Source organism: Salmo trutta, chromosome 40 (genome assembly GCF_901001165.1).
Source record: "Salmo trutta chromosome 40, fSalTru1.1, whole genome shotgun sequence".
NCBI classification, from domain to species: Eukaryota; Metazoa; Chordata; class Actinopteri; order Salmoniformes; family Salmonidae; genus Salmo; species Salmo trutta.
The window spans coordinates 3,453,778-3,466,375 of NC_042996.1; the positions used below are offsets into that span (position 1 = coordinate 3,453,778).

General features: G+C 45.4%; 1 protein-coding gene across 6 annotated transcripts in view; it reads right to left on the reverse strand.

Moving 5' to 3' along the window:
- Nucleotides 1–1,725: 1,725 nt before the first annotated feature.
- Nucleotides 1,726–12,598, reverse strand: part of chchd3a (coiled-coil-helix-coiled-coil-helix domain containing 3a) — a 104,101-nt gene continuing 93,228 nt past the window's right edge. For all 6 annotated transcript variants that reach the window (XM_029742561.1, XM_029742559.1, XM_029742558.1 and 3 more), the window contains 2 exons: nucleotides 9,344–9,479; nucleotides 1,726–2,995 (listed from right to left, as the gene is read on the reverse strand). In XM_029742561.1, coding sequence (XP_029598421.1) covers nucleotides 2,972–2,995; nucleotides 9,344–9,479 — 160 coding nt within the window. In that variant the 3' untranslated portion in view covers nucleotides 1,726–2,971. The remainder of the gene's footprint in view (nucleotides 2,996–9,343; nucleotides 9,480–12,598) is intronic.

Below are 12,598 nucleotides of genomic sequence, written 5' to 3' on the forward strand. Positions count from 1 at the left end.
GACAACAGTCTATGACTAGGGTGGCTGGAGTCTTTGACAATTTTTAGGGCCTTCCTGTGACACCGCCTGATATAGAGGTCCTGGATGTCAGGAAGCTTGGCCCCAGTGATGTACTGTACACACTACCCTCTGTAGTGCCTTGCGGTCGGAGGCCGAGCAGTTGCCATACCAGGCAGTGATGCAACCAGTCAGGATGCTCTCGATGGTACAGCTGTAAAACCTTTTGAGGATCTGAGGACCCATGCCAAATCTTTTCAGTTTCCTGAGGGGGAATAGGCTTTGTCGTGCCTTCTTCACGACTGTCTTAGTGTGTTTGGACCATGATATTTGTTGGTGATGTGGACAGCAAGGAACTTGAAGGTCTCAACCTGTTCCACTACAGCCAAGAATTTCAACGCTCCCGGGTTAACACAACAGTTTCCCGTGTGTATCAAGAATGGTCCACCACCCAACTCAATATGAGGAAGGTGTTGGGTATACTCAGTGTAGAACCCTGGTACATTTAACCTGATATAGTGTCTATGATTAAGACAGGGAGAGTGAGGAGATGGAAGCCTAGAGGTCTAGAGGCCGGGTAACACCTGCTCTGGCCTGAACTCCCACCCCCTCTGAACCCCAGTCACCCCACCCCTTTGGTTCCCGCACCCCAAAAGTTACTCAGCCCTAACCCCCAAGTCAAACAGTGACTGACATGGAGGGATCAGACACAGAGACTTACTAATGCACGCACACTGCATTCATTCTCCATTCCACTGCAAATCTACCATTCCAGTGTTTTACTTGCTATATTGTATGAACTTCGCCACCATGGCCTTTTTTGCCTTTATCTCCCTTATCTCACCTCATTTGCTCACATTGTATATAGACTTATTTTTCTACTGTATTATTGACTGTATGTTTGTTTATTCCATGTGTAACTCTGTGTTGTTGTATGTGTCGAACTGCTTTGCTTTATCTTGGCCAGGTCGCAACTGTAAATGAGAACTTGTTCTCAACTTGCCTACCTGGTTAAATAAAGGTGAAATAAAAAACAAAATACAAAATTCTGTAGACTCTGTGTATGTGTACGTCTGTGTGTGTGTCTGACACGGAGTTGAGATAAGGTTCTTCTTAACATCTCCAGCTGGGATAATGAACCTGACATCCCAACAGACCAGTGGATCTCACACACACGCACACACCACACACAGGCACGCAAACACAGACGACACACACACACACGAACACAAACGACACACACACGAACACAAACGACACACACACACAGTGTCTGGTATAGAGTGCAGACGGCATTGTGAAGCAGTCTTGTCGCTGGTAGTATTAGTTTGTGTGTGGGGAAAGAGAGAGTGAGAGGAGCGGTAAAGAGATTTGTAGTCCTCCACTGAACTGGAGCAGCACAGAGGACTGATGAGATGTCTGAGAGGAAGGGAAGAGAGGAAGATACAAGTGTGAGGAGTGTTCCCTCTCTTCCTTCCCATCTCTCTCTCTCTGGGTGGGTTTCGCCATCTCTTCGTCTGCCAGGTGCGTTGTCGCCAGGCAGACAAGACGACTGCGGCTCCGTCGCTGAAGAACAGTCGTCCTTCTGATGTCACTTTCATAGAAATACACAACACAGAGACTACACAATAGGGAGTCTCTTTCACATTTAACATTGAAAGGAGTAATAAGCACACACACCCTCTCTTTCACATGTAATACTGAGAGACACATTCAACGACAACAAGGTCAATTCCGGTATCATTCTTTAATTTCCTCTGTCAGACGTGATTGTGACACGGTTGGGATGAAAACAAAACAAGCAGATGCATTATTAACACACTGAAACACACACACCGCTCAGACACAACGGTGTGTGTGCAGGACAGTGCACAGATATACAGTAGGGTGAAGCCTGGTGGATAGAAGTCATGTGATCATGTAGGTTTATATAGTGGATAGAGGGATACAGTAGGGTGAAGCCTGGTGGATAGAAGTCATGTGATCATGTAGGTTTATATAGTGGATAGAGGGATACAGTAGGGTGAAGCCTGGTGGATAGAAGTCATGTGATCATGTAGGTTTATATAGTGGATAGAGGGATACAGTAGGGTGAAGCCTGGTGGCTAGAAGTCATGTGATCATGTAGGTTTATATAGTGGATAGAGGGATACAGTAGGGTGAAGCCTGGTGGATAGAAGTCATGTGATCATGTAGGTTTATATAGTGGATAGAGGGATACAGTAGGGTGAAGCCTGGTGGATAGAAGTCATGTGATCATGTAGGTTTATATAGTGGATAGAGGGATACAGTAGGGTGAAGCCTGGTGGATAGAAGTCATGTGATCATGTAGGTTTATATAGTGGATAGAGGGATACAGTAGGGTGAAGCCTGGTGGATAGAAGTCATGTGATCATGTAGGTTTATATAGTGGATAGAGGGATACAGTAGGGTGAAGCCTGGTGGATAGAAGTCATGTGATCATGTAGGTTTATGATAGAGGGTGTGGTGATGGGGCGGACTAGTGGCTTTGTAAGAGGGGTGAGCTGGTTGGGTGGTGGTGCGTGTTGGTAATGATAGTGGTTCAGTCCGTGAGGATATCTTCAGCGCTGGGCCTGCATTGGTTCTGGTGGACTCCGCCTAGGCTTAAACTCTCCGCCTCTGCATGTATTCATGCGTCTCCAACATGGCGGACAGTTGCACTTCTCCTACTGCTGCTGGGTCATGGAGCTACTGCGCTGTACTCTTTAGGAAGTGCTACCGTTGTCCTCCTCCCTCTTGGTAGTAGAGATAGACATGCAGTGGAGTGGGGTGGGGAGGAAGGGGTGTAGGTACTGTAGGTGGGATCTTACGAAGGAGTAAAGGGTTTGGGGCTCAGTGGGGGTGTTGGGCTAAGGGGTGTCCATCTCTCTCTCAGGGTTGTCTGGTTGTCTTGTGTTCCTGGTTCAGGTCAGGTTGCGGTTCTGTTTCTACCTCGACTCGGGGTTGTGATCTCTTAGCCCCCAGTCCTCAACTTGTTCTGGAACAACAGAATAAAAAAAGAGAGACTGTAAGAGAGTGGATGAGGGAGGTAGAGAGAGGGAAAGAGGGGATTCCCCAACATCACCCTCCCTGTCAATCCCCAACACATCACCCTCCCTGTCAATCCCAACACATCACCCTCCCTGTCAATCCCCAACACATCACCCTCCCTGTCAATCCCCAACACATCACCCTCCTGTCAATCCCCAACACATCACCCTCCCTGTCAATCCCCAACACATCACCCTCCCTGTCAATCCCCCAACACATCACCCTCCCTGTCAATCCCCAACACATCACCCTCCCTGTCAATCCCCAACACATCACCCTCCCTGTCAATCCCCAACACATCACCCTCCCTGTCAATCCCCAACACATCACCCTCCCTGTCAATCCCCAACACATCACCCTCCCTGTCAATCCCCAACACATCACCCTCCCTGTCAATCCCCAACACATCACCCTCCCTGTCAATCCCCAACACATCACCCTCACTGTCAATCCCCAACACATCACCCTCCCTGTCAATCCCCAACACATCACCCTCCCTGTCAATCCCCAACACATCACCCTCCCTGTCAATCCCCAACACATCACCCTCCCTGTCAATCCCCAACACATCACCCTCCCTGTCAATCCCCAACACATCACCCTCCCTGTCAATCCCCAACACATCACCCTCCCTGTCAATCCCCAACACATCACCCTTCCTGTCAATCCCCAACACATCACCCTTCCTGTCAAGCCCCAACACATCACCCTCCCTGTCAATCCCCAACACATCACCCTCCCTGTCAATCCCAACACATCACCCTCCCTGTCAATCCCAACACATCACCCTCCCTGTCAAGCCCCAACACATCACCCTCCCTGTCAATCCCCAACACATCACCCTCCCTGTCAATCCCCAACACATCACCCTCCCTGTCAATCCCCAACACATCACCCTCCCTGTCAATCCCCAACACATCACCCTCCCTGTCAATCCCCAACACATCACCCTCCCTGTCAATCCCCAACACATCACCCTCCCTGTCAAGCCCCAACACATCACCCTCCCTGTCAATCCCCAACACATCACCCTCCCTGTCAATCCCCAACACATCACCCTCCCTGTCAATCCCCAACACATCACCCTCCCTGTCAAGCCCCAACACATCACCCTCCCTGTCAATCCCCAACACATCACCCTCCCTGTCAATCCCCAACACATCACCCTCCCTGTCAATCCCCAACACATCACCTCCCTGTCAATCCCAACACATCACCCTCCCTGTCAATCCCCAACACATCACCCTCCCTGTCAATCCCCAACACATCACCCTCCCTGTCAATCCCCAACACATCACCCTCCCTGTCAATCCCCATTTCATACAGGCTATAGCATTTGATGCCTCACAATGAAACATTCCAGAAGTGTGGTGAGAACAAATAGAGAGATGGGGAGGAGAGAGGAAAACAATGTGGGGAAGGGGAACACAGAACAGTGGCCCCAAAAATGTTTTACTTAAAAGAGGGAGAACAAAGGAGAAAAACACAAAGCGACTGAATACAGATAGAGGGAGAGAGAGGGAGGGGCAGTAGATAGATTTTTGTGTTCTAGATTAGATTCCTCCATGTCGATGCCTCCCTATAGCTGTCCAACACCAAGCGGATCAATTCATTCTACCCACTAGACTACACTCTATACTACCATGACACCAGTCATTACAGATGAACAACATTTACTCTGTCCAACCTAACAGGCAACAACAAGCAATGAGGGCTACAACAAGTCACATTTCTGAAGGCTGGGGCCTTATATAATGCTGTGATGTGACAGAACGGAGGTAGCCGAACTGAATAGATATGGTCAGAGAGCATGCTAACTGGTTTACAGCAGGATCACGTCAAACATAGAACAAGCTGTTTTAAACCCTGTTTAAACTCGGTGCAAAGACAGACAACAAAGAAGATTTATTTGAGATTTTTACATCCCAAAAAAGCTATAGCAGCTAGTAAGACCTCTGAGATCCAAGATGACTGGGGGAGGCAGCAAGGCAAGAAGTGGGCATGCGGCGAGAATATGCAATGAAGAGAGAGAGCGAGAGAGATCGGCCCCCATGATAAACGTTCTATTCATGGGCCTCTCAAAACAGTCTTCTTCCTCTTTATCTGTCCTTTCAGTTTGCCTCTATTCCCCCTCTTTCTATATAATAACCCCAGTCAGTCGCTATCTGGACCCGTTTAGCATTGTGTGTATTATAAAGTGACAGGGAGTGTGTGTGTGTGTGTGTGTGTGTGTGTGTGTGTGTGTGTGTGTAAGAGAGGCTATCAAGGTCTAAATATTATCGTGGGCCGATGATAAGGAATACTAGTAATTATCAGTCACAAAGGCCTGTCTGATGACAACCCTATAGTCTTTCCCCTCTCTTGGACCAGTCAATATTCAGACTGAGATTATGTCATGTCATGTTATTATGTGTTCAATGGTGATGGAGTGGACAATCCTATCTGGGGGTAATTCATTACGGGTCTGTTTAGTGGTTTAGTGGGCCGTTTGAAGCTTGAAGGGTGCTGGGGTTTTGTGTGGAGTGTGGAGTGTATCAGGGCTTGTGGAGGGCAAGTTTGTCTTTTATAGCTAAACTGGGGCTCCTTCTCAATTCATCATCTTCCGTCGATAAGCCTACTCCCTCTCCTTGCCTCCTTCCCAAAACACGTTGGAGAAGGTCAGAGGGGAGGGACATTGGGCTTTCTCCTTCAAGACGATTGAGAAGGATGCAAGGAATCACAGAAAGATGAATTGAGACACAGCAAAGAGTAGGAGCGAAGGTTGAGAGGCAGAGATTTAACCCCATCTAGGTCTTATCTGGTGCTTGATAAATGTGACCTTTTGACCCCTCCACATAGCTTCCTGCTCGGTTACTGTGTAACTACTCTACCGCATCTGCTATAATAATAATAATAATAATAATAAACTATTACGACCCCGCTTTCATTATTTGTATCACCTCTTCTCCTATTCTTTTAACTAGGTTATATTGTCCCTCTGCAGTGGGCTGTATCACCTCTTCTCCTATTCTTTTAACTAGGTTATATTGTCCCTCTGCAGTGGGTCACCAGCTGTAGAGCTCTATCAGGGCTCTGTTTTATCTCTCACCTGATGATTGTAACAGCTTTCTTACACAGATAACACTCTCTACTACGAGTGTATTTTGATTGCGGGAACCTGATCAACTCTGTGGATTACCATAATATTCCAGGCTGATTTCCACATTTACAAGATCAGAGCAGTGAATGTGTGCGGCAGGGAACACACAGCCTTGTGGGATTCCAAAGAGGCTACAGGTAGGTAGCACTCGTACAAATGAATAATACATCGTGTTATTTACATGATGTATAGCTTAAAACCTAGCCGCACCCAGCAGCCCTAGACGTATTACTAATACCCGGGGGAGAGCGGCGGAACACAGTTCTCTAGAAACTGTCAAATTGTAAAAGAAAAAATATAATAGAAAACCTATCTGAATATAAATTGGGTTTTGTCTGACTCCACTACTGTATATTGAAAAGTGCCAGAGGAGAGAGTGTGTGTGTGTTTACGTCTATCCTTGTGTGTTTTGTGTGTGTGTGCCATTAATATCAACGTTGAGACAATACCATTACCATATGCGTTTCTTAGAGGGCCTAAAACACGTCCACTTTCCAATGACTTGAGAAAAATAAAGAAGAACGAGAGGACAATGGTATCAGAACGGCACCGTCTGACCTGGTCGTCTGGCCTGGACCTTATTAAATTAAACACACACTTAAGCAGTGAAAGAAACCAGCCAGCGTCAGCAGGTATTATGGAAATAGATCTTTCCTCTGAACCTACAGTTTAGAGTGAGTTTTAGCAAGCGAGAAACACTATGGTCTCAAACGCAGGGGCAGCCAAGAGTGTTTGTTAGTGTGTGTGTGTGTGTGTGTGTGTGTGTGTGTGTGTGTGTGTGTGTGTGTGACCAGTCGAGCTATGAGAGTATGCATTTATTGACAGTGCTTTAAGATGTACATTTTTCAATGAGAGGGGTGAAGAGAGAAAGACGTGTATGTTTGGCCGGCAACAAACATGAACCTCTCTTGGGTAGGGGGCAGTATTTTGGCGTTCGGATGAAGAAGGTGCCCAGAGTAAACTGCCTGCTACTCAGTCCCAGAAGGTAAGATATGCATATTAGGATAGAAAACACTCTGAAGTTTCTAAAGCTGTTTGAATGATGTCTGTGAGTATAACAGAACTCATATGGCAGGCAAAAACCTGAGAAAAAATCCAATCAGGAAGTGTGGAAATCTGAGGTTTGTAGTTTTTCAAGTGATTCCCTATCCAGTATACAGTGTCTGTGGGGTCATTTTGCACTTCCTAAGGCTTCCACTAGATATCAACAGTCTTTAGAACGTTGTTTCATGCTTCTACTGTGAATGGGGAGAGAATAAGAGCCATTGGAATCAGATGACTGAGAAAATGACATGAGCTCAGTGGCGCGTGCTCCCGTGAGAGTTAGCTGTGTTCTTTTCTTTTTTGAAGACAAAGGAATCGTCTGGTTGGAATATTATGAAAGATTTATGATAAAAACATCCTAAAGATTGATTCTATACATCGTTTGACATGTTTCTACGAACTGTAATATAACTTTTTTGACTATTCGTCTGAACTAACTGCGCGAGCACAGTGGATTTGGATTACTTGACTGAACGCGCAAACAAAAAGGAGGTATTTGGACATAAAGGATGGACTTTATCGAAACAAATGAACATTTATTGTGGAACTGGGATTCCTGGGAGTGCATTCCGATGAAGATCATCAAAGGTAAGGGAATATTTATAATGTTATTTCTGAGTTTTGTTGACTCCACAAAATGGCGGGTTTGGTTTTGTGACTGAGCGCCGTACTCAGATTATTGCAAAGTGTGCTTTCGCTGTAAAGCTTTTTTGAAATCTGACACAGCGGTTGCATTAAGGAGAAGTGTATCTATAATTCTTTGAATAACAGTTGAATATTTTATCAACGTTTATGTTGAGTATTTCTGTAAATTGATGTGCTCATTCACCGGAAGTTTTGGGAGGCAAAACATTTCTGAACATTACCCGCCAATGTAAAATGTTTAAAAAATATATATAAATATGACCTTTATCGAGCAAAACATACATGTATTGTGTAACATGAAGTCCTATGAGTGCCATCTGATGAAGATCATCAAAGGTTAGTGATTCATTTTAGCTGTATTTCTGGTTTTTGTGACGCCTCTCCTTGCTTGGAAAATGGCTGTGTGGTTTTTCTTGTCTAGGTGCTGTCCTAACATAATCTAATGCTATGCTTTCGCCGTAAAGCCATGCTTTCGCCGTAAAGCCTTTTTGAAATCGGACAGTGTGGTTGGATTAATGAGAAGATTATCTTTAAAATGGTGTATAATACTTGTGTGTGTGAGAAATTTGAATTATGAGATTTTTGTTGTTTTGAATTTGGCGCTCTGCTATTTCACTGGCTGTTGGCAAGGTGGGACGCTACCGTCCCACATACCCTAGAGAAGTTAAGTCATGTAGGAAGGAAATTAACTGTTCTAGTGGTACTACACACAGTTACCTAAGTACACCTGGGGTTTGATGAAGCTACATGTCTAGACAACACTGAGCTACTCTACTGGGAGAGACAGATCCTGGAACAGTACAACTTACTTTCTAATGTCTGTAGCGGTTGCCCATAGCTACTCTACTGGGAGAGACAGATCCTGGAACAGTACAACTTACTTTCTAATGTCTGTAGCGGTTGCCCATAGCTACTCTACTGGGAGAGACAGATCCTGGAACAGTACAACTTACTTTCTAATGTCTGTAGCGGTTGCCCATAGCTACTCTACTGGGAGACAGATCCTGGAACAGTACAACTTACTTTCTAATGTCTGTAGCGGTTGCCCATAGCTACTCTACTGGTAGAGACAGATCCTGGAACAGTACAACTTACTTTCTAATGTCTGTAGCGGTTGCCCATAGCTACTCTACTGGGAGACAGATCCTGGAACAGTACAACTTACTTTCTAATGTCTGTAGCGGTTGCCCATAGCGGGGCAAGATCATTATTGCCATTCTTTTCAGACAACAAAATCATGCAGCAATATGGGAATAAACAGAAGCTTTCATTAGATGTAGAACTCATTCATGTTTCACTTTTGAGACAGTAGAGATTTGTAAACAAAACAACATGTCTTATAAATTACAGTAGATGGGGATAGACACCAACAAAAGTTATTCATACGTATCCCAAGGTATGCACACACACACACACACACACACACACACACACACACACACACACACACCCTCCCCGTGGGCCCACCTGTTTAGCTTGGTTGACACACTGCAGGTAGCGGGAGGCGATGGTGGAGCAGAGCAGCGTCTTCCCACTGTGTTCCTGGTAGCACTTCAGGATCTGCCCCTGCAGATCAGCACACACTGGACTCGCCTCAAACCGCCTGGAGGAGAGAGACTTTACTATTTAGAACCAATATCATACACTACACACATTAAAAACAATCACATCAGCCCTCACATACACACCTGCAAAACAAGCAATTACTAACATTCCCCATTTACTGACAGGAGGAGAGAGAAGAGAGCGAGAGACACACAAAAACATGAAATTGTCCTCCTCATTCTGCCCATTCCCCATCCCACAGCAGTGGTTCATCTGGGATCAGTCAGACTGTAGAAGAGATGGGGCCAAAGGTTGATCCAGCCAATGGAAGCAACCGTCAGCGCAACAGTGACGGGCATGCCAATCCATTCATTAGAGGCTCCCCACGTCAATGGAAGGGCCAGAGGACGTGTGAATATTGGCAAGCCGTGCTATTCTGTCACCAGGAGAAAGGTTCTATACCTGTCCCTCTGGAAACAGGAGATCTATCCAGGGTTTATTTTCTATGGCTAATTGTGTTCTCTTTTCTCCTCAGAAAACACACTGGCCAATCAAAGTCTAATACGGACACACCCAGAAAATAAACAGAGGAGAAAAAAAAAGGATAAAGAAAAAGAAAATGAACAACAATAAAAAGTTGTTGTACTGAGATAGGAAACCCCTCATCATAGTGATGAAGATGATGAAGACTCTCGTGGGTTTATTGACGACAGAACTGAGTATTGAATCAGTATTGATTGATAGAGCCTGCATGATTATAGGTTTCTGACTGTATTGACCCACCCTCTCCTATAGCTAGCTGTCCCATTGGTCGTGCTAAGTGGACATTTTTTGACTGATGATTGATTATTGTACTGCAATGTTAAAGGGAACTGGCACACAAGCATTTTCACTGCTCATTTTACACCTGTAAACCGTGTACTTGACAAATAAACATTTATTTGAGGAATACAGCACCCAAAGGGCTAGTCTTTACTTCTGACACCAAATAGCCATTGACACCGCGGCAACAACTACTGACACCGCGGCAACAACTACTGACACCGCGGCAACAACTACTGACACTGAGGTGTCAGTGTGTCAAACATCACAAGTGCGCTAATGCTAACCAAAACTGTCTGCATAGTTCAGTACTGTGGAGCCACCAAATTGTTCCACTTTCGTGCTAGCTGTACATCGCAATGCTTATCTTATGCTAAAGGATATCTTCAGTCCACAAATGGTCTTTCATCACCACTGCAATGCCATATGGGTCCCAAAGCTTTAGGGCCTTTTCGCTAACCTCAGCAGCAAGGACTATCAACTGCACCAATGATCTCATGCTAACAGCTAGCAGGATCTGTCTCTTGACAGTTAGCACACCCCATAAACCACCCATACTTAAAAAGATACACCTGCACATGTTAGGGCCATTATGCTAATGTTGGCATCATCCTTTAGCAGTTAGCACACAGAAGTGCTGATTTCGCCTGTCAGCACCTTTCTGATCCTTGGAGAGGCATTAGGGGCACAGCTGAGCCCCTCCAGTTCCAATCAGGTGTTGGATTTACTGTCTGTAGTGAGAATTCACCCTCCTGTTGTGTTTGGAAGGACACAACGGCCACATGGTTCATTACCCAGGGTGCAATGCAGGGGGGCTGGATGCATGGGACTTCTGAGTATGGCCGCCAACACAAGGCCACAGTACTATGGCCAAAGGGATGTCAGTCAATAATCCATCCTCCTCACATCTCTTGTCACCAGCCGCCACTGCATTTAACAGCATGTAGGCGAGTAAGGCACCTATTGCTACAAAGCAGCAAGTACTGGATGATCAGAAATAAATTCCTAACATTGTTAACCTTCCATTTAATGGATATTTCTGATGATACTGTAGGTTGTCACTATTCCTCACATTTGAGCAGCGATCGAACATAACGCACCATCTCATATACATAGAAGCTCTTCAAGCACCAAGAGAATCCACTCACTGCCTTCAGAGTGACATGCCCATTTCTCTAAGTCTCAGCGGTGAAGGACGACAGTGTGTCTCACACACACAGCAGAATTCTTCTCCTGCTGCTCCTATACCGTAGCATTCATTCCACTGCCTTTGGGCATCTTCAGGGACCAGGCAGCCACGTACACCCGCTAATTATTTTCTTAAGCGTTTGCGTTAATGCCAGGTGCAGCCTGCTGATACAACACAACTGTTTGTTTCTCTTAGAAACCATTACAGATGACACAGAGAGAGAGAGAGAGAGAGAGAGAGAGAGAGAGAGAGAGAGAGAGAGAGAGAGAGAGAGAGAGAGAGAGAGAGAGAGAGAGAGAGAGAGAGAGAGAGAGAGAGAGAGAGAGAGAGAGAGACCTTGAAGAGCAACTGGGAGATAAACCTCTGTTTTCTCGTTCCTTCCTTCTCTTTCCCTACTCCATAGAGAAACCTGAGAAAGTGTTTAGTTAATCAGGACAATAACATTGTCACACACACACACACACGGTCATTCATCATCAATCATTAAGATTAATATTAACTCCTTCTCACAGCCACGGGTAGAGGAGAGAAGAGAAAGAGACCGAGAAAGAGAATTTCTGCCTTCTCAATATTACATTAGGCTCTCCCTCATCAGTTACTATCACCTGTAATACAGTCAGCCTGTGTGCTACATAGCCACAGCACAGCAACCAATACAACCTCAGAGAAAGGTTTTGTAGTTTTGTTAGTACAGTAGTCAAGGGGAAGGTACTGTAGCACCACATAGACAGTTCCCTGGGAATGGTATTCACTATGATATACACTGCTCAAAAAAATAAAGGGAACACTTAAACAACACAATGTAACTCCAAGTCAATCACACTTCTGTGAAATCAAACTGTCCACTTAGGAAGCAACACTGATTGAGAATAAATGTCACATGCTGTTGTGCAAATGGAATAGACAACAGGTGGAAATTATAGGCAATTAGCAAGACACCCCCAATAAAGGAGTGGTTCTGCAGGTGGGGACCACAGACCACTTCTCAGTTCCTATGCTTCCTGGCTGATGTTTTGGTCACTTTTGAATGCTGGCGGTGCTTTCACTCTAGTGGTAGCATGAGACGGAGTCTACAACCCACACAAGTGGCTCAGGTAGTGCAGCTCATCCAGGATGGCACATCAATGCGAGCTGTGGAAAGAAGGTTTGCTGTGTCTGTCAGCGTA